The following is a 25,977-nucleotide window of genomic DNA, read 5'->3' as shown; positions in this document are numbered from 1 at the left end:
CATGTGCCAGAGTCACAAGGGTACTTGAGATTTGGGGTATTTGAGTCACACAGCTCCTTTTCCAATTTAATTTGATCGAACTGTCCCTACACCTCCTTTCCACTTTCTCTCCTCCAAGCTGGGTGCTCAATATTTGGCTATTAGGGGTTCCGCGGGTTTGTTTCATAAAAGGATTACAGATGGGCCATTTAGATCAGAAAAATGAACACAGTTGTTAACCAATTTTTGACAAACACATAACTCTCGCACATCTTGACCATGACACTCTGGTGACACCCTCCACTAGCGGGATTATGAAGGTCTCCAATTTACTTCAAACCATGGTTACCTTTGAAGTTCTGAGGAGGTGGGAAAAAAACCAAAGAGGTATTCAGAAGAAGGAAATAGAGGGAAAGTTAAAAAAAAAAAAAGACTGGAGGATAAAATGGTTTTCCTCTCCCCGTTGTGTCTTTTCATCAATCCCAGGCCCCAGGTTTATGCATAGCTGGACATCAGCCTTTGAAAAGCATTTGGCCTCTTTCAGTGAGGATTGTTGGAAAGTCAGAAACTGAGCAGCCAACAGACAGAACATTTAACTTCTTGTCTAGATGATAAGGTCTGAAATGAGGGTCCCAGAAGGAAAGGCTCTTTAAGAGAAAGGGGAAACTGATTTCAAGGAAAAATATCCTTTCTCTGAATGAATTCAGAAGTTCTTGTCAAACTGTATCTTTTGTAAGTGCTCCACTGGTATAAACTGGTAAGTACAGTAAAGCCTTTTTCACATTATTCAAATTTGAAAGTATAAAAATTATTACCTAATAAAAATGAGGTTCAAAAACCAAACTTCCTATATTTGATTCCTTTTATGGGAAGAAGACATACTTTTTTAAAGTTTAAGTTGTTGGTTTTAATCCAAAACTATCTTACCAAACTTTTAAAAAGCCACAGACCTTTTTGACTTAGAATTCTAAGGTCTCATTCACCAGATTGCATGTTCTCAGCACACAAAAACCACCACGTTCCCAGCGCTGTGAAGCAGAGTCAAAATGGAACTCATCGCCTAAAAACTTCCATCTTGAGTTTTGATTCCTAAGCCGCTGACAAAGGCTTGATTTCCTCTCTGGGAACATGTAAGAGAATGGTAAGAGGCTGCTCCACTGCCAGAAAGAAGGACTTAGTGTGAAACATATTTACCTCCATTGCCAATTTTATGTTCAGGGACTGAGAGCAGGCGGGGAGAGAGGAAAGAGATGGCGAGAACTCTTTGCTAACCTCATACTACAAGTCACAAAGTCCAGAGAGAGCCCCTCGGACACAGGAGACTTCCCTCCTGCTGAGGCCGTCGAAACTTTGCCTTTTTGGAGCAAAACAACAAGTAAGACAAAAGAAAGTTGTTTAGCTTCTAAATTAGATTGGCCTTTCCTCTGAAGAGCCAGGCAGCCGCTGCGCCAGACTCTGTAGTCTGCCAGGCCCTCAGCAGCCGGGGGATCACATCACACCATTTGGCTGCACAAGCCCACGGTTAGCGCTGCTCCCCACACGGGTCCGGCCAACAACAACAACAACCCCTCTTACCATTCAGCATTGACCCTGCGCACATGTTCACAGCGTTCTTAAGGACTCTGCTAAAATGGAACGGGAGAGGTCTGTGTGAAGGGTTTGTGGATTCGTAAAGACAGAGGAGGTAATCCAACCTGCCTCCATTAAATATTCAAGTGGAGAGTTCCTCAATTTGGAGAATTCCTGACAATCTACTTCCAAAGATAGAAAAGTATTCAGGAACTCATGAATATGAATCAGCTCTGACATTCCAACAAGTCACCATTTAACAGTGAGCCGTGCTATGCGTAAGGGCACTGACCAGACTCCCAGTGGGGTCTGGTTGACCTGGACAACATAAGAGACCATTAGTGGGCCTTCCAAACCAGAACAAAGTGAATGCAGATGATTTGAGTGTGTTTTCCAAATGAAGCAAGGTAACTCCATTTATCCTGGGTAGGGTGGTAGCCAGGACTTCCACCAATGTTTATCAATTGCTGGTAAATACGATGATTAGAATTCTGCATTCTTGGAAATATCAAATGTTTATTATTGTTCATTTACTCATCCAGTCAACATATATTTGTTGAGTGTCTACTATGTGCTAGGCTCCATTTTAGGCAGTGGGAGCACAGCAATGAACAAAACCATGCCCCTACCCTAATTGAGCTCATATTCTACCAGGATGGGGGTGGATAGAACAATAGAGGGGAAAAAATATCAAATGGAGATGAAAAGCTATGGAAAAAAAATTAACAAAGTCAATTTGATAAGGAGGGTCAGATGGCAGAGGGAATTAGTAGCAAAGTAGGGTCACCATTTTAGATAGTATTGGTTAGGAACAATCTCATTGAGAAGGTGACACTCAAGCCAAGCCTTGAAGGAGATGAAAGAGCCAGACTTGGGCACCTGGGGAAGAATGTTCCAGACAAAGAGTTGGTTCCACAAATACAAAAGACCTGAAGTGAGAGTGTGCCTGGCAAGTTGGAGGAATCACAATGAGCCCAGTGTGTCTGGAAAGGTTTATGTGAGAGGGGCAGTGTTGGAAGATAAGGTTAGAGAGTAGAGTTTTGGCTCTTACTCTGAAAAAGGAGGAGTCAGAGAAGAGGGAGGCAAACCTTAGGGATCACTCTGGCTGGTGACTCACTTCCATCCTGATTTCTTGGCACAGTATCAACCTGGCAGACCATAAACATAACAGCAATATGGTGGCAGGTGATGGTTCCAGGCAGGAGGGAAGATCCTATTGAATGTGAATGTGGGACCTGCTCCTTTTTCATCTGTCAACGTTGGTTACACCTGTGCTGTCCTATGTGGTACCTATTAGCCACATACGTTACTGAGTCCTTGAAATGTGGCTCGTCTGAAAGAAGGGCTGTATGTGTGAAATACACACCAGAAGTTAAATAACCTCCAAGTCTAAACAAGGAAATAAGAACGTAAAATGTGCTATTTATATTTTTATAATGCTATATATTGAAATGATAATATTTTGAATACAATTTGGCTTAAATGTAGTATATTGTTAAAACCCATTTCACCGGTTTCTTTCTTAGTTCTCTGAATACAGCTACTGGAAAATTAAAAATCGCATATGTAGCTCACATTATATTTGCCCTGGATAGAGTAGAGTTAGTGTTACAAGAATGGTGCTGTGACCTCCCCATCACAAAGAAGCCCTAGATAAAGTGCAACAGCTCCTTAAGGGAGGGAAAGAATGACTCGGACCACGAAATACTATCTCCCTATGTGCAGATAAGAAGGCATGTGAAGGGAAAGAGGCAGCTTCTTCCTGTCGCCTCCTGTAAGAAGGGTAGTCGTCAGACACCAAGGAGCTATTTGATAGGTTTCTCCTCAGAAAACCAATCCAGGAAACTCTGATTTTAAATATTTGGTTTGATATAGAAATAAATGTCCTAAATTCAAACAGGTTACCATTGAAAGCACTATAACGAAAAAGTATTCTGCCCTCTACGAAGTGCTGGTTACCTGGGAGGGCACTTTGTGTATATCATCCCATGAAATCATCATAACCATCTGGGACTTCTTTTATTTAAAGAAAAGAAAAGAAAAAAGAAATGGGGATGGGAATGTTTTTAGCTCCAAAGCCTCAAGTTTCTCTGAAATCTATTTTGTTTCTATGACAAGAAGCAAGGGATCCTTATCTTTTTGTTTTGCATAAGACTCTTCATGTGTGGAATAAATAGCTTTGCAGGTCCTGTTTGCTATAATATAATATTGTGTATATCATAGATAGAGGCAGAAAAAAATAAGGTCCCTGGGTTTTTTTGCCAAGAAATAGTTCCCCATTTTATGACTGAAGAAAGTGAGGCTCAGAGATATATTCCTTTGCCCCCACTGACTTCAGGACCAGGCCCTCCCACCAGGGCCCACCAACCAGAGCTCACCTGTTGGCCCCTGACTCTATTAACACTCTGGTCATGGCTCCCCCACCCTGTGGAAAACTTAGGCCTCTCACTACCAACATCTGAACAACACCTGGAATAGGGAAGTAACAAGGGTTAACAGGAAGAAGGAAGCAACAGGGGTTAACAGGAAGAAGGAAGCAACACGTTAACATCCGCACAGGCCTCGAGAAAAAAATGTTACCAAAAGGGCCAGGGGACTCTCTCTCCTTAGAGAACCTCACAACTCTTCTAGAAAACCATCAGTCTCACACTGTCTGGCTGTATATTAATGTGGAGGCATGTCAAGCTACTGGAATGTCTTCCCATCTCTGAGCTTCGACTCTGTGATTGTATAATAAACATAAACACACTAAACCCTGTCCATTGAGCAACATCCTTGATAGAACCCTACAGCTGGAGTTCTCTTCCTCTCACTATCATCCTAGTTTACTGTCTCCCCCTTGGCTCGGGGGTAGGGGTGGAGAAAAACGTCCTCTACCTCTAATGTTCTGCAAACAAACCCCACAAATTCATTTCCTGAGTGAAGAGCGTCATGCGATCCAAAGTGGATAGAGTCCCATGCTCCTTATTATAGACCTATTAGAAGTACCAGACATGCCTTATTATTTCAAAGAAGCTTTATAATTGAAAAGTCAACAATAGCTTCACTTCTTAGTTTTTTAATATGATAAGTTGTGGTATAGCTACATATATATAAAGATTTTTTTTTGTGTATCTTTAAATATAATTTGTAATAATATTAGATATTTGAAAAGTACATGACTGTGCATTTGTCTAAACTTATTGATGTGTATGCCAAAAAGAGTGTATTTTACTGTGTATAAATTAAAAACTAATTTTTAAAAAAAGTAAATTTAAAAATGTAGTGATGACTTATTAGAAAAATAATTTCTATTAACTGGTTTTTAGAGTCTGTTGAGTAATTTGCTTCCTGGAAAAGTAAAGGACTTTTCTGAGTTGGGTGATTATACAATTACAGAATTATAGAACTGGAAAGCTCTAAGAGGCCTTTATTTTACTTGTAAGGAAACTGAATCTCAGAGAGGTTAATGGGAAGGTTCCAGGTCACGTAACTGGCCAGTAACAGAAGCAGGACAGGATCCCAGGTCTCCTCACTCTCAGGCCAGTGACCTTTTGCCCACAAAATGCCTTCTAGGGGATACAAAACACATCTTTATGCCTAAAACCGTTCAGAATAATACAGCAGCAAAGGCAAAACTTTTAGAAATACTAAAAATGTCATTGTAGTTTTCCGAATGCTTGGCCAATTGATTTTACTTAATGATAGAAGTTTCAGGTAAACATCCAGTTTGGTTCTAAATGAAATCTTGCTTCAATACATGAACACTTTTGTGTTGGAAAAAAAAACCTTCTCACAGCCTGATACTCTTCTGGCGTGCGTTCTGTTCTTTCAGTTAGTAGGCTTAGTTATTAAAGACAGCTGTGTCTATTGTTTATGAATATTATGGATGCTGAAAACCTAATAACAAAACCAAAAAGTCTCAAGAGTCCCCTCCTTCTCCTTTTCTTGAACTTGAAACTGAAAAGAAACACATTTGCCACCAACTTCAGGAACAGTCACTCCTGTCATCTACCAATCACATTCGTCAACTCAGATTGGTGAGAGAAAAGATCCCTAAAGACAACAGAGACCTACAATGAAAATGTGAAAGTATACGAGGAGCTTATTTTGTCAAATAAAAGAATGAAAAAATTCAAGATATGTATCAGTGTTAATGGTGTGATGAGAGTCATTTCCAATGCTTATTTAGAAATTAAAAAGTAACTGTTCTATTACTGGATTTTAATTCTTCAAATATGACCAAAGGATATTCCTTTGTAATAGGTAACTGCTTTTATGGATGTTTGAAAATTACATTACAAGTTTATATTTAACCAGACCAGAAATGACACAGGTACCTCCCCCCGCCCCCTCTACTAAAGCAATGTCTTCTTATTAGTTATGAATATAACAGTTCTTTTCTTTTGTTAACTCCAGCAATCTTCAGAGGTTTAAAAAGTCCTTGCATAGGACATTTGGAGCATAACAGTCTTCATCGGGATCATGTTGTCTGATTCTGTTATGTGTATCACAGGGAACAGAAGGCAGGCACGAGAGCAAAAACTCAGTGCGTAGAATTATGTGATAGATGTGCCTGACACGGGATATAACCCCAGGGTATTTGCACCATCATGGTGCTCCTTACACAGAAGGTACACCCTGATCCTGGAGGCCTGTCCCCTTTGTAAACAGTAAAGGCTGCTCCGTATTTCAAGCTGGCTCTTCTAAACCACAGCTAGAGGACCTATGTGGGTCCAGAGGGAAGGATTCACTGTGGTTCACTCAGGGTAGGCTCTGAGGGGGGCTTTAAAAGACCATGTTGGATGTGTACAGGGGAAATAATCTCCTGTGTTTGTGGTTCGGTATCCCCCAATCCTTGGGAGGACCTTGGCTCCCTGGGATCCCAACACACTGCTGCTTACACTACACAAGTGGTACAATTTAAAATTCCACTCAAAGGAAATGGTAGTAATTGAAGCCATGCACAGGACCACAAAAGCACTGCCACCCTCCAAATCAAACATTTGAATGACATTTAAAAGGTGCCAAGATATGTAATCAATTCATTCAAAAGCTATTTCCTGGCTATCTAGTTTGTACAGAACTCTGGGATGGTTATTCGAGGAGAGACCCAGATAGCAATGAAAATGAATTACGCTACTTTCCTAACAGAGGCTACCGGGCTGAGACATTGATCAGAATGGAAGAGGGGCAGCTTAAAATGGACTGGAAATGACAGGGAAATGAAAATGGAAGCGGGAGGGAAAGGAGCAGGGATGGGGATAAGGGACAACACCATGAAGCAGAAACAAGGAAACAAAGAGAGGAGCAGACGCATTAAGTACCAATGGAAAAAAAAAAATAAAGTAAATTCTCAGGATAATAATGGAGGGGAAAAAAAAATCTGGGAATATTCTAAAGTTCTGTAACACTAATGTTTTATTCTATTTTAATGACAAAATGGGATATTTCTTTTTACTTTCATTAATGCACTTTTTTTTCCTCTTCGTCCCACATCACAGAAAGATGCATTCGTATCTTTGTCATCCCATAAGGCCATTAGGAGTCAGAGCTCACCCCAGCCCCCTGTCCAATCCTCTTCACGCAGCTATTCTGAAATTCTCCTTGACAGTATTTTTTTTTAATGCTTTAGATTACATTCTCGTCTTTTACAGATTTATCATAAATCCTTCATGTCACCATGCTCACCGAAAGAAAAAAACTGAATAATTAGCTTATTGCTTTCAAGAGCAAACAAAGACCGAAATAGGAAGATAGAAAGTTCCAGATATCTGTAACTCATTTTTCAAGAACATAGATACTCAAATCAGAAAGTGTAAGACGAGGCGTGGAGTCAAATAGTTTCTGTTTCCTACGTGTAGGACACTGTACTCAAAGGTGTGAGGTACATTATATCTGTTCACTAGAAACTTAAAACCCAAAACACAGAAGGAGCAGAGGTAGGAAGGGATGGGGGCAAGAGCTCCGGTGGAAGATCAGGCCTGGAAAGCAGCACAGACGCTCCTCACTTGAGCCAGGAGACAAAGAGAAGGCTGGGGGAAAGACAGACAGAGGTGGGAGGCTGCAGAGCCACAGGTAAGGGAAGAGGCATTTCAGAAACTCCAAGAGTAATGCCATTTTAGTATGGGAGCAGGTACAAGGTCATGCCTCAAGATGAAGGAGTCAGAGATGGAAAGAGACGAACGTAAAGAAAGAAAAATCTTGGACTAATTAAACTTGGGAGCCGACAACATTGACTCACTTTTCTCTTGGTTAATATATTTGGATCACGATTTGAGGAGAAAAGCTTGGAAGAAGACCCAGGATTTCAGCAAACTCGGACATGATCCAACATGCAATATATGCACTAAGGTCAAAGTGCACACACAGAATATTTTCAGTGTTTTCAAAAACATACCTTAACATAACTAGCAGAAGATTGCTATCCCTCGTGCATACATAAACTTCAGTAGAACTTTAGCCACTCAATAGAAAAAGAGGAAATAAAAACACATAATTTATAGAAGAAACACAATTAATAAACATATGGAAAATGTTCAGTTTGAAAAGCCGAATGCCAGTGAAAACAAGATTCTCATGTGGAAAAATAGTTTTGGTGCAGAAATGTATACACGTATGTACCACTGATTGCCGTGGAAATTAGGACATCACCTATATGAGGTATATTAGCAACACACACACACACACACACACACACACACACACACATTACATGCCTCCCTTAAAATGTGTGTATCCTTCACTCACTAATTATACTTCTATGAGTTTAGCCTAAGGCAATAGAGAAACAAGGAAAGATTAATTTTCAAACATGGTTATCGTATCATCCAAAACAGTGAAAACAGTATTAATTTTTAATACCAGAAAAATGATTAAATAAATTATAGTATACTGATGGAAGAGTAGGTGGCTATGAAAAATTATTTTTCAATGACTTTTTAATGAAATGGATTTGTGTTCACAATGTCATGTTAAATGAAAATCACCAAGATGCAAAATGACTTATAGAATGCGATCTTATTTAGTTATATAATTACATAAAAAATATGAAGAACATAGATTGGAAGGAAATATATCAAATCATATTCACAGTGGTTATCTTTAAGTTGTATAATTATTTCTATTTTTCAACATATCTGGCCCTCTTGTAGTTATCAAACATCTTATAGTTAGCGTATATTTTCACATAATATCATCTTATACCTGGCACTCAAAAAATGTTGCAGGATGATTTGATTTCGGGTTTATTTTTAATAAATAAAGTCAATAGATTGTAATTGTCTGGAGAGAAAAAGCGAAATCCCCTTCATCTTTGAGCACTCAGTGCCTAAAATCGTGTCTAACCCAGAGCAGACACTGTTAAATTAATAAGTGACTGGCTGGCTACAGAGACAAGTGATGGATGGAAAGATAGAAGGAGAAACAGATAAATAGTTGGAAAATTCCTCAGCATTTAGTAAAACCGGTATCTTCCCTAGGATTTTCAGGAGATGAAAGGGGCTCATCGTGTGACAGAATAAAGGAAGAGGGTTAAAAATAAAAGGGATGGTCTTCACAAGGATACAATGGGATGAGATTTACTCAATTAAGCTCATTTTTCTATCAGCTCTGGGTATCTATCTCAAAGGTCACTCAAATTTGTAAACTGCTTCTTCGGTGAATAGGAGAAAGCAACTGCTCAAAAGGAGTTACGCAATTGCCCCTTTGTTCTACCATGAGGATGAACTTAATTCACAGAACCACTGAAACTCATGTCTAGGTGACCCCAGCTCCTGTACATAAGCTCCAAGCAGGGCTATCAAAAATTGGTCAGTGACTATTACAAGGGATAGATGGGCCCCACCAGATAAACATGTATTTCTATCCATCTTTGGAAGCAGAGGCAATGAGAATGGCTCTCTCCCAGCAACTATCACATTCTCTTTGTGTGTTCATAATTTCTTGGCGAGGAGATGCACTATAAAACATAGCGTCTCCATTCTCCAGCTGACGTGAGAGTAACAGATACGTGTTCTCCATCCACTCTGGCATCACGGTGACAGATACTTAGGCTGAACGGCCAAGGCTGAAATCTGGGATGAGTTTAAACTTGCTTAGAGTTGTGAACTTTACACAGAGGAAGTGCAATTCACATTTTTATTGTGTTAAGATTTCTTGCACCAAAATTGGGGTTCTTTGTGGATGCTCACATCACCCTCATATCTCCCTCAAACTGTCTGGTTACCCCTCACTCCACACATTCAAAGGGCATTTCCCACTTTCAAAAGTCTACAACCAATCATATAGAATATCCCCAAATTACACCGGTTGGTGGCGGGTAGGAGGGTGGGGGGGGGGAGAAATGACACGTGGCTTTTTAATCAGGCAGTTCAGGATTTTAACTCGTATGAGCTCTTTGACCTGAGGCAAGCTATTATACTTCTCATAATCTCAGTTTCTTCATCAAAAAAATGGAGCTGGTGCCTCCTAGATTGCGCGACAATTTTGAAAATTAACGTTAAAGCCCTATATGTATCTGGCACAGAGCATACACTCAGTATAAGTAGCTATTGTTATTTAATAATGCCTCTGTAAATAAATCGCTCTCTGATTTCTTTTCAAACTGCATGTTTTCCTGTAAATGATCATGTCATACAAGAATTTTCCTTTCAAAGTATTTTCCCTATTGGGCTTATTTTTAACATGGTGCTTCCCTGTGTAGAAAAATACTTTACAGGATGCTTCAGCTATAAATTACATAAAGAAATAATAAGCATAGGGAACCTTAGAAACCACAAAAAATAAAGACATATTTGGGGATTAAAATTCTGGATTTGGCCTGAAAACACACGAGGCAGGACTGAAATAAAATTTAAAAATATACAACAGTTATTCGCAATCTTTCTAACAACCCCCCCCCAAAAAAAATATTCCTCCTGTTTGATTTCAGAAACTAATGATAGGATTCAACCAGTAACGCAGAACACTAGGCTCATGATCTCTTTAAAACACGCCTGGAAGCCCTCACCTCATGGTTTCCACCAATTCTAAGCTATTATATCACAAAAGTCACCCAATCCAAATTAAGTCCTTACACTGAAAAACCCACCTTAAACCAGTCACCCCAAAAACCTCATTAATATCCCACCTTTGGCCTTTTCTGCCTAAGACATCATTGTAAGGCTCTGTCAAGGTAATGATCCGTGACTACCGTGAGCAATAAACTCAGTGTTGCCTTATAAACAGGTCATTTGGGTGGTATTTTCAAGAAGCAAGAATCTGACACCCCCGTGACAATAGTTGTACATTTATGGGTTCAATCTAAAGAGAATGGCATTACAATAGACCTTCAAAGAGAAGCCTCAGCGGACGGATCACAACCTTACAGATTCACTGAGCGTGAAATGCCAAGAGCACAGTCACTTTTGTAAGCAAGTTGGAGTCCCCTCCTAGTGGCCAAGTGCTATCCAGCCCTTAAAGAAAAGCTTTTTTTTTTTCTCCTATTGACTATTCCAAACCAAGACCTTTTTGTCCTCAGGGTGATAGTACATCCATCCACGATGCAAAATGGAACAACTGCCACAGTAATAATACCAACATTTCAGCCTAGTTTTGAAAACTGCTTTTGTCCCACACTGCTTAGATAAACTGCCCACATTGATCTAATCCACTCAATAATTGCTCAATTCTCCAATTTATTGCCCAGATGTAGCCAAATTTCTCCCCGTGGACAGGGAAGATGTAGTGACAGCCTATAACTGAAAATACGCCAAATGGCACTTATTACAAGTAAGGCAGAGGCCATGTGAGAGGGTTCAGGCAGCAAGGGTTCAGGGTCCCAGTCCTCTTATCAGAGGAGCAGCGAGGTGGTTGGGAATATGTCACTTGGATTGCCCTGGCATGATGTGACCACAGAAAGATGAAAGGTCCCACTCCTTCCGAGTACTGGGAAGTGTAATCTGAAGCCAGACACACTGGGACAGGGAGAGGTCGAGCATGTCTCCCCCTTACTTCAGGGCAAGTTCAACTCTGAGGGTGGAGAACCATGCTCTCTTTTCAAAGCTCTGGCACAGCGAGGGGCCCTGGTCATTGGTGAGAGCTTCCTGCCACTGCATCTTCCTGTTGCCATGAGTAGTGGCCATCTTTTATGCTTAAAGAACACTTTTCAAACACGACACCCCCAGGGAAGCCATCCACATTCCACACAAAGCAGTTTATAATAAGTGCTGCAGCAGCTGAACATAAATCCATCTTCCTTTCTGAGTTCATTGACTGTGATGTACATCTCTCTATTCCCTGCTGAATGGACAAACACGAAATGTGCGGTGGGAGGGGGCGTGTGGAATAAAGTAGCAGAGGGGAGAGAGAAGCAGTGGGGCAAGAAAGGAAAATAGAAGTCAGCATTCATTTGCTCATACATTCAGCAATCATTACGAATGCCCTTTATGTACCAAGCACTGAAGATACAAAGTCACCATTTTACCCAAATGAAGTTAAATAAAATGATCACAAACAACAATATTACAAATCACTTTAAATATTTGGAAAGTCAAGTATGGGTTGCTCTAAAGGGTTTAGAAACAGGACCTGATCAGGTCTGGGAGTCAGAACAAGCTTTTCTAAAGAAGGAAGGTTTGGGCTTCCACAGGCGGGAGCGTGGGTGGTAACCAGGTTTAGGGAATGATAGCAAAGAGAGGAAGGAAAGAATAAAAAAGGAGCCCAGGTGTCATGTGGGGTCTCATCTCCCACTCCCCGCACAAGAACGCAGGACATGGTGAGGCCAAAAAGGAACACCCACGGAGCCATACATAGGGGAGTCATAACTCTCGCTGGCGGCTGGATTGGAGACACAGGAAGCAGGAGCCACATGATCCGCAATCCACTGTCTGCTTCTCTGCCACGCAACCAACCAGCTCAGCCACGGCAGTTATATCAGTGGCTAATGGCTAACCGGTAACAGCTGATGGCCAAGTAGTCACAGCTGATGGCATCTACTACCCCGAGCCAGCAGCTTTTCACGTGAAGCCAAGGGCCTGGAAACTGCTCTCTGGGACTCCGTCCCCACACCAGGTAAAGGCCTTGAGATATTAGACCAGGGCTCCTCAAACTTTACTGGCAAATGAATCCTCTGGGGATCTTGTTCAACTTCAGATTTCAGTTCAGCAGGTCTGGGGTAGAGCCCAACATTCTGCATTTCTAACAAGCTCTCAGGTGAGGCTGAGGCTGCTGGCCTGGCCCACCTGTGTGCAGTGAGGACCTGCCCAGAGGCCGGAGGACAGAGATCAAGGGAGGGCTGACGAAGCCAAAGAGCTCGGCCGAGGTCGCACCATGCCACTCTGTGCAAGGCGTCTTAAGGTACTGGGTCTAAGACGAATGGGAACCACGAAGATCTCCATTTGCTTTGTTCTCTCCACATAACCTTCTTAGGGGTTCATTCTCCCTGGGAGACAGGACTTTGCAATATCTTAAGTGTAAGTGAGAGCAAAGGTGTTTATGGACTTCAGGCCTTCTAAGAGCCAATAAAGTACAACTCCTTCATCACAGACAGCCCATTAACAACCCATGTTTATTAGTAAAAATCCTCTGAACTTAATACGCCTTTGTCAGCAAAAGTAATTGATCTTGGCCGGCTAATTTGGCTGCTTTTACAGACTGAGGACTTGCCACTCTTTTAAAAGTGTCCGACAGCTCTCTGGGCTTGCCTCCTTTCAGTAAGCAATTTCCAAGAACGCTGAGCCCATCGGCTTCTTAAAATAGTTTGGCAGAAGAGAAGGCAGCCATCTCTTCCTGGCACCATGGTCTTTAGTCTTACAACCCTGAAGACGTCGGGTTTTACAGAAATGTCTGCGCCAACTGCCACCATCCTGTTCCCTGAGAATCTGACGGAACAAAGGCCTGCAGAACTGATTACTGTTCTGTTAGGCAGGTAATAAAAACTCAAGCTTAAACGAAAGAGAAGCAGATGTGTGCTTTAACCAATGTGCAGTATACTTTATAAACTACTCTTTCCTTCTGTCTTAGGAAAGAGTCATCTTTCCATTTTAAAATGAGCATAGGACTTATTCACACTGAACATACGCCATGAGCAACACACTCTAATGTGACTCAGACAACTGTATGGAACAGCTAAAGGAACTCATGTCTTCACCCCCGTGAATAGTACTGGGTCTCTTGGCTCTCTTACATACAGAGTAATGAGAAAATGGGGATGATACAGTTTAACAAGTAATAGTAAAGCATTGTTTTACATGGGTCATGATGCTATTCACACCTAAAATTGTTAGACGCTCTGCTTCTGGAATGGGTAAGAGTGAAATTGTGAAATCCTCTCCAGATATCTTCAAACATGAGCATGTTCTCAACTGTCTGGAATGTCACATATAGTATCCTGACCTAAATCAAGGATGTAAGATCATGTGTAAGGCATTTGTTTCATTATCTAAGGAATTCATCTCAATGAGATGAAATGTCTTTCTGGTTGTCTGCCTCTGTCACCACATTACAAAAACACGGGTAGACAGAGCTTCTCAAACTTGGAGAGTGTACATATAAAGGGCTTAGACATAAAATACAAGCCACCTGGCAAATACAATATTTACTGGAGAGTGGGGGACACCCCGGCGAGTTGGTGATTCATTCATCAGAGAAGGAAATAGCACTAGGACTGCTGCCCACATGCCCGACTCCATAGGGTGCGCTCCCAGGCAGAGTAATCTAATGAGAGTGGGGCATCTATCTAACAATAGTTACTCTCCTTGGCAAGAAGAAGGGGCTGGCCAGCTTCAAAGGGCACAACTGTCACAGTTTGGAAGACAAGACATTACTGGTTTTTAGTGGACTGTATCACAAGATGGCAATATGAAAGAAGAAGAAGAAAAGCCTTCCAGACAAGGAAGCAGCATGAATAAAGGACTGGAGGCATAAAAAGAGTAACGGCTTTAGGGAAGAGCTAGTGGTCCAGGGTTCCAAAGATGTGTGGATGAGTGTGTGTGTGTGTGTGTGTGTGTGTGTATGTGTGTACATACCGAGGTCTGACAATTAAGTTCACAAACTTGCTACAACAATGTAGCTAGCCTCTATGATATCAGAGGGATTATTCATTATGAATTTGTACCAAACAGTTAGCCAAGTTTACTATTTGGAAATGCTGAAAAGGCTGCATGACGACCTGAACTTTTGCCAATAGTTCATGGCTCTTGCATCACGACAATGCACCAGCTCCCACGGCACTGTCTGGGAGGGAGTTTTTAGCCTGTAAACAAATAACTGTATTGGAACACCCTCCCTACTCACCTGATCTGGCCCCCAGTGACTTCTTTCTTTACCTGAAGATAAAGGAAATACTGAAAGGAAGACATTTTGATGACATTCAGGACATCAAGGGTAATACGACGACAGCTCTGATGGCCATTCCTGAAAAAGAGTTCCAAAATTGCTTTGAAGGGTCTAAGTGCTGGCTCGGTGCACAGCTTCCCAAGGGGAGGACTTCAAGGGTGACCGTAGTGATATTCAGCAATGAGGTATGTAGCACTTTCTCTAGGATGACTTCGCAAACTTAATTGTCCAACCTTCGTATATGCTTACATATTCTGAGATACACAAATGTGAATGTATATGTGTCCATGTGTATATATATGTACACATACACATACACTTGTCACCCTTACATTTGAGGGCACATGCCAGACTTCCCACTGCCAACATCTGGGTGTGTTTCTTCCTCTGGCTGCTAGTGGCCACCTGCCCACCGGAGTGGGCCTCTCCAAATGCTACCCAACCAACACCCAGCAGACAGGAGTTGGTGTAAACACATCTCATCTCTCTCACCCCTCAGCTGGGAAATTCTGAGGCACAAATCGTATACTGCCTTCCAGACTTTGCCCGGTGGGAGTGAGCTCTGGTCACACAGTGATACTGTCTTGGTGACATACCCTCAACTGGCTGCCTCCCCATCCTTGCCTCGTCTCCACACTCCTCTGCCAGAGTCTTATCCTCGTTCCACATAAACTACTTCTGTGCAAATACTTGTCTCAGGGGGAATCCCAACTTAGATACATACATGTGTGTGTCTGTATTTATATTTATAGGCCTGTTTATATAGATTCACATATATGTGTGTGGATATACACATTCATTGACATAGACATATATGAAGGTCTGACAATTCACGAACTCATCCTAGAAAAAATGCTGCGCACCTCATTGCTGAATATCACTATGGTCACCTTCGAAGTACTCCCCTTGGGAAGCTATGCACCGATGTCAACACCTAGCCCACCCTTCAAAGCAATTCTGGAACTCTTTTTCTGGAATGGCCATCAGAGCTGTCGTCGTATTACCCTTGATGTCCTGAATGTCATCATAATGTCTTCCTTTCAATAGTTTCTTTATCTTCAGGTAAAGAAAGAAGTCATTGGGGGCCAAATAAGGTGAGTAGGGAGGTTATTCCAATACAGTTATTTGTTTACTGGCTAAAAACTCCCTCACAGATAGTGCTGTGTGAGCTGGTGCATTGTCGTGATGCAAGAGCCATGAGTTGTTGGCGGAAAGTTCAGGTTGTCTTAACTTTTTCACGCAGCCTTTTCAGCACTTCCCAATAGTAAACCTGGTTAACTGTTTGTCCAGTTGGTATAAATTCATAATGAATGATCCCTTTGATATCAAAAAAGGTTAGCAACATCGTTGCAACAAGTTCGCGAACTTAATTGTCAGACCTCGTATACAAGCTGAAAGGCGTAAATGTGTTTATAGCGCTCTTTATATGGCAATGTTCTTTTCCTTTTTACCAAAGCACAACAGATTATACCCAGTCTTCTTCTTTTTATGGGGAACCTGCAGCTGAGGCCGCTCCCAGAAACTTCCTCAATGGGTTCTGCCTTACCCTCATCCCGTCCGAGGCCCTGGTCCAGCTTTGTCCTCTCGCTCAGCAAGACAGCACCTCACTCCTCCCGCACCTTCCACACCAAAGCTTCCAAAGCTGCTGCCAGGCAGCTCTGTCAAATTCCGGGCCTTGTGGTGCCAGGGCCAGGCCACACGTGTGCAGTATTACCTCTGAAACAAACACCTGCACAGCTACCACTCTCAGGACAAGGCCATTTGCTGCCACGACATTATTATTTTTGTAGTGTGCTACATCGAAAGGTAGCAAAATGAAAAAAAACATTAAATGAGAAACAGAAACTCATAGACAAAGACAATAGTTTAGTGGTTACCAGAGGGTAAGGGGGGTGGGGGGTGGTAGATGAGGGTAAGGGGGATCAAATATATGGTGATGGAAGGAGAACTGACTCTGGGTGGTGAACACACAATGGGATTTATAGATGATGTAATACAGAATTGTACACCTGAAATCTATGTAATTTTACTAACAATTGTCACCCCAATAAATTTAAAAAATAAATTTAAAAAAAAGAAAAAAATATTAAAATCCAGGTTATTTTAGTAACAAGCTGCAAAAAAGAAAGCCTGCACCTCAAATTTACAAAAAGAAAAACTGCTCTGATGGCCCTCGCCAGACCGAAGCTTACTCACAATGTCTTACCCACAAGCATAGGCTCCATTCTCTCTTCTGCTTATCCTATCAGTGTCAAGATTGACATCAGGAACATAAAACCATTAGCTGCCCCTTCGGTGCTAAGGGTGGCAACATGGAGAGCTAGAAAGAATATAGGATTAGGAATAGAAGAATGGAAGAAATTAGATGTGGGGCATAGAAAATGGCATAGAACGTAGATCTGGAGAGATCTCACTAAGCAGGAAAGCTTAGGCAAGTAACAGCATCTTTGGATTTTGATTTCTTCAACCAAAACTGAAAGCAGGATTTCCATAGGCCTGACCTTGGTCCACAAGTGTGTGTCTTGTTCAGCACGCACAGTGTTTAGAAACACATGAAATCTGAATGCCTTGAGTGCATTTGAGTGTGTGACCCCTACCCATGTAATCTCTAAATTCCTCTCCAGTCCCCAACATTGGATCACCTGGTATGACTGTCACTGGTAAAACTGCAGGACCTTCCATCCTCCTTGCCACCTCTAAATTTCCTCCCCAAGGAGGCTCACCTGCCCAGCTTTGGAACACCTTTATGGAAAAGGCAATTCATTCAGTGCAGGTTTAAAATTTCCTACTTAGGTGTGCCTTGATGTTCCTCAATCTACCCAAAAGAATGAGATTCATAAAAAAAAATACATATATATCAGAAAACTTTATAGTTACCAATATAGAAGAAATAAAATTGAGAAATGGGCAGTATTTAATGGCAAATAGAAATTTACATAAAAACACACAGCTATTTAACCATAATTAGCAAGAGAGGAAAAGCATGGAAGTTGAATCTGAATATGCAAATTCATATTCCTCTTCATCAGTAAATTACTTTTGTGTTTTTATATATTATTATGATATAAAGTGTATTATATACCTCATATTACACACCATATATATAAACATATATATACACACACACACACATATACATATTTACTTTAATGTGGACTCTCTAGGTTATGTGTGCATTTGTGCTGTAGGAAGGGGGAAAATTTTGAGAAAACACATGTAGAGAAATGACAAATGCTATGATTTATGGTGATCCACATATGATTCTACTTTGGTGAAATTGGGATGCTAGAGTTCCCCATATTTTTTAATATTCTGAGATGCATACTGGATGTTCTTTATTACAAAAGATTAAAGCTTTAAAAGTATATGGTTGTACTAACTCCCTCCTGTAAATACCTTGGAGCAGCTGGTTAAGAATAGATTCCCCATCATCACCATTACCACTATCACCACAAATAATCTTACTCCATATTTAAAATACATAAATAAAAAAGATCCCCTTTTAAATTATAACACAAGCCAAGTTCCTTTTTACATTCTTAAGCACTCTGAAGTATCCTTGGTATATGTATTACAACAGTGCTTGCAAAGGCAAGTCTGTGGCTTTGTCTCGCTAATCTCTACTCTGCCCTGAATCCTCAGTTTGGGGGCCACTTCCTCCTGTCCATTCCGCACAACATAATGGACGACCCTCAGATCAGGTTCTCTCACCCCACAGAATACAGAGGCAAGCTGCACTTGTCCCCATCTGCTTCCCATTTGACTTCACAGAAGAACTCAACAATGGTTTCAGTGAGAAGCTTCTCTGCCCCAAAGAGAAGAGAATCCATGTCTTCCCAAAGAAGAAGCCAAGTGGAGGAAAACCAGCATCTTCCTCACTCTTTAGACCAGTGGTTCTCAACCAGGAGTGACCTTGTTCTCCAGGGGACATGTAGCAATGTCTGCAGACATGTTTAGTTGTCACAACTAAGGGGGTGAGTGCCATTAAACATCCTACGATGCATGGGACAGCCCCCATCACAAAGAACTGCTCATCCCAAAATGTCAGTAGTGCCAAGGCCGAGAAACCTGCCATGGAGAGATGAGCTTTTCCCTTGGTTCCACATCAGGAGAAAGAGGAAGACAGGCTATAAAGAATTGGGGCTGCTCTTGCTGAGTCCCAGCCACAATTAATGGGAAGAAAAGCCCTTGGAACACTCAGGGCAGTACTTACAACACAGGAACACTTGGTACATTTGTTTCCTTCTGGCTGAAAGTCCTCGCCTTCTTGGTACTGCACACCCTCAAACACACAGCCTGGAAAGCAAAGAAGAGTTTAGAATCAGGGCAGCACCTTCGTTCAGTTGCACACGATTCTTCTATTCACTGCTCATTCGTCACCCACCTCCACCTCCACCTAGCAGTGTCCTCTGTAACCAGAGGACAGGATTACTTTGTAGGGGGAAAAAAAAAAAAGTACAAAAGAGTGACATGGGCCCAGAAACCCGAAGACGCTAGAAAACACATGAGAAGTTGGAAGCAGGGTCAGACTGAGGAGGAACAGGCAGTACACAGTGGTGAGCCCTGCACAGTCTGAGGAACGTACATGACCGCCCTGCCCACAGCTCAGAGAACCAAATCCCAGAGGGGCTGGAGGAGGTAAACACAAGAAGGCCCAGTGAGCGAAGTTCATGATGAACTAAAGAGCAAATGACACGAAGGGCTGTCACCTGGGGGATACCCGGGAATTGCCCTGCCTCTGCCAGGCTCTCTGCACCCCTGATCTCACTCCATCTTCACAGTGAATCTATAAAGTAGGGACTCTTGTCACTGTCCCCATAAATGAGGAAGATGTGTCTCAGAGAAAGGAAGTAGCTCATCCAGCTGGCAAGTGGCACAGCTGAAATTCAAACTCAGCTCTGTCCCATTGGCCGCACCATGCAGAGGGTCAAGCACCAAGGCAGGAAGAGGAAAAGGCAGGTCACAAGGTGCCACACAGGTTTTCAGCCCCACTACGTGCTGTTAAAGGGGCTGTGGCCCCCACCAACTTTGGCTAAAAATAAGACCAAAAGCCCAGGGGGTCTCCTACTCAGAAAGGTGCTTAGGACACTGCTATAATCCTAACAGATGTCCCAAATGACCCAAAGCACAGGCTGGCCAGGAATCTCATGTCACACAGGCTATGGGAAGGTTGTCAGCTAATGGCAAAGCCTCTTATCTCAGGTCCGTCCTCATGAGGTGCTTTGCCAGAATCACTGAGGTCACTTTCCAAATAGTAGACAGTGCTGGAAGCAGCACTACCAGTGGCCAAAACTCAGCAAAGGGGGCTCTTGCGAAAGACTGACTCATGCCCCAGGGAACAAGAGTTCAAGGCCTGCCAACTGAAGTCATCCACAGAACCCACCAAACTCTTGAAGCAGCTGGTTCTTGACAAAGAGAAACAAGTATTAACCATAACCACCTGATCTGGCTGCTGGGCCTGTTTATTTTAAAGCTAGTTACAGGGCCCTTTGTTCAACTGGAAGACCTGGAGACAAATGCTACTGAGTCTGAAGCTGAGGGAAAATGTGTTTATAAAGTCTTTGCAATACCCACACCAGTAATCCAAACCTCCTCACTGTTCCCCCTGATGCGGGAAGACCTCCTGAAACATGGGTCCCTCCCAATGGCTATATGTCAGCATAGTTAACGATGGCAGCTGCCTGTCATCTCCTTTCAAAGGACACTGCCAACAAAGGGTCTCCAAAGAGATGTTTGCACCAGGGGTTCTGTCATACAGATTACCAGATGATAAACCACAACAATCTACACTGGATAACTTAAATAGGTATTTTAAATGAAAACTCAATGCAAACTGTTCCCATCACAAGTCACCATCCTTGAGCAAAGAGTGAGAAGAAAGGAAGGAGCAGACAACCAAGAATGCCCTGAAATCTGTCTCAGGGAGAAGCTGACCACAGACTGTATGTGTTTGTCATTCTGTGGGATAGCATCCCATGATCAATGACAGATGCCACTTCTCCTCAATTACCAAGGAGTATACCCCAAGGCTTCCCTTGACTGTCCCTATACAGACTTGGTTGGGTCCTCCCTCCCAAGACAAAAGACAAAGCATTCTGATTTGCATCCCACAGGTTGGCCTTTGAAATTAAGGAGAGGGAGCAAAGTTGATTCTTGACCCCATAACTGAGGGCACATAGCTTGCCCAGGTGTCAGGAGCCTAGTGTGGCACTGGCATACTAACTTTTAAAGATTTGCCTCCCGGGGCATCTGGAACCAAGCAGAACAATTATCATGGTGTACGGGGTGGTGGGACATAGTACAACATGGTGGCCAAGAAGGAGAAGAAGCCACATCGCAACCCCACCTTTGGCCAACACTCCGGGGACTCAGGCAGGTACTTATTCTCACTGGGTCTAGGCCCTTCCTCTGTGAATTGCAGACAGTGCCGCATCCCTCACTGAATGGTCGTGAGCACGTAACACTACAGTATGTGCAATCATGGAGTTCAGCCTTTCCTTCCTGGGAACTCAACCAGAAAACAAAGTGGAAGAAGCAATTGCTCAAATATGATCATTTCAACTGCTGAAATAAATTCACTCTGCTGTTTGTATATCCACAGTTTCAAAGAAAGCCTAAAAAGATGACGATCTCCTGAGTGAGAAGAAACGTTATGCATGCTGAGTTGATTCTGTATCAATAAAGCAACAGTCTACTCAGCACAACTGGATTCATATTTAAGAGCTATGAAAATTTTTAAATCTATGCAGCATAAAAAATTAGCTATGCTATCAATCTCAAGTGTGGCTGTATACAGGAATTATCTGAGAGGCCTGGGTCCCACCCTCAAAGATTCTGACGGAATTGGTCTGTGATATATGCAACCTCGGCATCAAGATTTATTTTTGAAAGCTTCCCGGTGATTTTAATGTGCAGCCTAGAGAACTACTGTTCTAACTTAATAAAGATCTTTTAGGCATTTAGGAGTATGGTTACGTGATACAAAGCATATTTAATGCATTCAGAAGAAAAAAGTACTCAAGTAACCTCTGTTCGATAGGGACAAAATAATTGGATTATGGAAAGAATTATTTTACTTTCCACCAGTTTGGGGCTCATCCAATCATAGTTCACAGAAATCCCACAGTGAAAGGCTCAATAACGACTGTCCAGGGAACGCAGGCAGATCGGAAGTGGAAAGGGACTGTCCTTCAAAAATGAGAAAAGACTAGACCCAGGGGGACTCAGGTTGAGGCGCATTTCAGACGGGAGGGGAATGGCAGGCGCCTGCAAAGGGAGCAGGGGCTCAGATTTGCAGTGTCCCACCATGTTGCCTTAGCCATGTCCCAGGAAGGTTTGCAGAACAGAAGGCCCTTTGGAGATTAACCTCAAAAGCAAAGAGTAGTTGTGAGTTTCCCCTCCAGTGAGGAAAAAAGTACTCAGAATAAAACCCAAAACGCAGAACATCTGTCTAAGAGTACAGGCCAGGGGCTTAAGAGATCAGAAAAAATCTCTCACCTCCAAATCCCTGGGCTCATACCGAAGGGCAAGAAAAGATGCAGGAGGCCTTCGTAATCCTGTTCAGAAAAGGACGAGACAACATTCCAGCCACTGGAAAACCAAGAGCCCTTTGCCGTCAGTGAGGCAGTAGTGGGGCCCTCTAAAAAGACAGTGGGTCCAACTCGTTGCACCACACTGAAGATTGAGACCAACAAAACCCTAGGCTAAATTCACTTAGGGACACAGCTCTCTGCTTTCAGAAAACATCTGGTCGCCTCATCACCAAGGCAAGCTCTGGCCAAGATATTGCAATTTGAAGCAGTAAAAAGACATTTCTGGTAGCAAAGGAAAGCCACAGGCTTCCCTTCCAAAATAAGCATTACCTGTAGCCCTGTGGAGTGGAAAGCAGGCCTCCTGAGCCTGGGGCATCCAAATGCCAAGACCTACAGCACATTGCATTCATCCTGGGCTCACCAGAGAGTCCAACCGGACATTTCTATGTAAAGAAATTTGCTCTCTAAACCCATTAGGTACACAGACGTAAAGTGAGAAAAATTCCAGTCAGGAAAGGGGGAAATCACGCATTCTTGAGAGAACTCAGAGGTTTCCACAGTATTGTGCTATTCCAAGGAGCCTTGAAGCCTTCCCCTTCCTGAGAATGTTACCTGGACATGTGGGGCAGCACGTTCCCAGGTGCTTGGAAGGATTTTTACAATGAACAACACATCGCACCTCAGACTCTGTGACAACACCTTCCTGAAAAACAGAACACCACAAACAAAGTCAGTCCAGAATTCCCACTGAGGAGTTATTTACTTTTGGAAAGGAACCAAGGTGATAGGAGAAGAGTTCGGACACAAAACGTGCAAAGTGAGGGTAAGTGTCAGGTCCAGAGGTACGTGGCACAGATGAGGTCAGATCTCCTCAGCTTACCCCATTGATGCTTTCGAACTCAGGGTGCAAATCCTATTACCTGTTGTTCTTTCCCCTGTCCTTCGTCTTTCTCTTTGACCCTAATTTATTTATTTATTTGTTTTACTGTGAACAATACTATTTTATTTATACTCATGTATGAAAACCATGGCTGTACTATGTTTACATATTTACCAATATTGGAAGCAGAATTCGATGATGAATCACATCAAAATTTTATAAAGAACATACAAACATGAAAACACTGGTTACAGAAAGCAGAGTGGGGGAGAAAACCATTAGCGATTATTTTCATTTTTATTAAAGAGCAGCACCCTCTGAGAAGAATCAAATCAATTAGTGATATCCATCGATACTGCAAAATCATATACATAGAAAAGTGAGTGATTGTGCTGATTTTATTAGTTTTACTAAGCCATTTTATCTTCCTCACACTCAATGCAAGAAATAAAACAATATGAAAAAGAATATGTCCTCATTATTAGTCAAATAAAAAGAGTCCGCTTTGTTCTGGGCATATGGTGCAATAGGGACACGCCATGGCTCCTGTGGTTCAAAATACCATTTTGATTCTGACCCACTGAATAGAATCTCACGCAGATTTGGTGACTGGACTAACTCCATGGGAGCTGTGAACCATTTCTGTGGTATCCCCATATCTCAGTAAATAAGAAAAGACCCTGTACAAGAAAAGATAACAATAAATCGATCCATAAATTATATCTATAGGCTGTTTAGTGGAAGGGGGGAGGGGCCCTTCATTGAATACAAGCATGCAAGAATTTTTGTGGTCTAAAGATTGCTGAATTGATATTGTGCCTGTTACAATGAAGAGTAGGTAGACATCAAACCACTGTCAGATTAAGAAACTTCCACAACTTGTCTCAATTCTTCAAGTAATGGAGCCAGTTCCTTTTCTAGGCTGACAATGAGCCCTACATTGGCACTGCTGCTGGCTACGAAACTCACCACCAAAGGTAAATAATTGAATTGAACCACCTGATGATCCTTCTATTTTTTGAAAGTCTAAGTTTGCTTCACTGGTCTGTTGCAGGAGCAAAAGCAAGTAAGAAACCAGGTTTCAAAGCATGCTCTGGAGCATTGTCATTGGTCACTTTAATAATAGGCCTTTCATCTCTATCTGACACGACAATAGCATAGAGCCCTTCAACACTTGGTAAATTTTTATACAGGAATCGCTTTAGGTCATCGGCCATGATGAGCGCCTTTCTCCCACGGATTCAATACCTATGCCCAGATTCTGGGCTGCCTGGTTCTCTGGACAGCAGGGCTCTGGGCTACCTCCTGTTACTTCAGGGACAGCTTCAAAGACAGGTTCCTCTGAAAGCTGCCATCACATGATTTGTGACCTCCTCTGTGCTCCAGGAAGCACTTCCTAGGCCTCCAAAGCCTCGTGACACAGGATTTTCTCATTCTTTCTTTTAAATCTAGTATTTAAAACCTTCTTGCTGTCAGTCAGTAGCTGACAGAGTCTCACAGTTCATTCACAATTGTTTTAAGTTATCAACATTTACTGCATTTTCTATAATTGCTATTAAACTTTAATCCATTTCTTATGAGGCTAAGAGTGCAAGCGTAAGATCCCAGACTGGCACCTGGAGACCTAAATCCTTAGCACCCTTCTAGAAATATCTACACCAGCTCTGAAATCTTAGAAATTTCACTCCACCTCACATAGAACCTGGCTCTTCAGCATCAACTGAAGAGATTAGATGGAACTATCATAAAGTTCATATTATATACTCGTGTATCAAAATAGAGACTTTAGGTCTTAATGAAATCAAATGACTCATTTGCAAAGTGATCTTGGAATTCTAATATTGTAATGTTAATCGAACCATTTTGAAATTAATTTTCAGAGCTGGCTTTTGAAGAATTTTCACCATATTCTCTACTCATTTTATAAATGGATTTGTGTATCTGTTTATTTGTTTGTTTAGTCTTGTTTTGGGGGGATAGCACAGGCTAAAGAAAAAGTAACATTTGACAACTAGGTAATTTTCTTCATCGAATCTGCTACCGTATTATCTCAATCCAACAAAGAAGGTTATATCCTAAATGTCTTTTATCTGTCAGGCCTGAGGCGTCCACTACCAGTGGAATTCATTGTGGTCTATATCACAGTGGGAAAGAAAAAACAACTGCCAAAATATTATAATATACAACATCAGAAAAGGATCTGTGCTTTAGTTAGCTTTAGTTACATAACTGAAGCAATGCAAAAAACTATGGCTCAAGATCAATTTCCCTTTATTATCTGCAATCCAGATGGAGGATTCAGGTTAGTTCCCAGCATGAGTTTCCTGTCTGTAATCTTCAGATGGTTCTTTTCCAATAAACAACTAAAAGTGGAAAATAAAGGTAAATTTTTCATCATCAGAACTCCTTTGGTAGGAGGATATAAGAAATGAGCTAAAATTCAACTCAACTGGAAATAAGCCAGATCATTAGACTAGATGTTACGTCTGGTACCTAGTTGGACCCAGTACATGCAGGCTCTCTCAGAAGTGTTTTTAATGAGAGCCTTCTCTTGCTTATAACCACCCTCTGAGATACTGTGTTCATTTTATGGGGGGTGAAAATGAGGTCCAGAAAGGTTAAATAACAAGTTCTATAGGCAGTAGAGCCCATATTTTACTTACTACACTGTACACTCTCCTCTATTACTGAATCTGCGCCCTGTGAAGTCAAGAACTTGGA

The 25,977-nt window shown here is 41.9% G+C and overlaps 1 protein-coding gene and 1 pseudogene across 5 annotated transcripts in view; both read right to left on the bottom strand.

The window, feature by feature from the left end:
- The window catches only part of BMPER (BMP binding endothelial regulator), a 222,182-nt gene that overhangs the window by 140,861 nt on the left and 55,344 nt on the right, over window positions 1-25,977 (bottom strand). For 3 of the 5 annotated variants that reach the window (XM_019757329.2, XM_019757327.2, XM_074340986.1), the window contains exons 5-6: window positions 22,989-23,079; window positions 19,058-19,140 (exon numbers count right to left, since the gene is read on the bottom strand). In XM_019757329.2, the coding sequence (XP_019612888.1) occupies window positions 19,058-19,140; window positions 22,989-23,079 (174 nt within the window). Of the gene's footprint in view, window positions 1-19,057; window positions 19,141-19,228; window positions 19,349-22,988; window positions 23,080-25,977 lie in introns of those variants that run through there. The other 2 variants (XM_074340987.1, XM_019757328.2) reach the window with 2 other exon arrangements.
- Window positions 24,118-24,473, bottom strand: LOC109461237 (ragulator complex protein LAMTOR3; annotated as a pseudogene).

The sequence above is a fragment of the Rhinolophus sinicus genome, linkage group LG09 (assembly GCF_036562045.2).
Source record: "Rhinolophus sinicus isolate RSC01 linkage group LG09, ASM3656204v1, whole genome shotgun sequence".
Lineage (NCBI taxonomy): Eukaryota > Metazoa > Chordata > Mammalia > Chiroptera > Rhinolophidae > Rhinolophus > Rhinolophus sinicus.
This window is presented reverse-complemented; position numbering and strand designations above follow the sequence as displayed.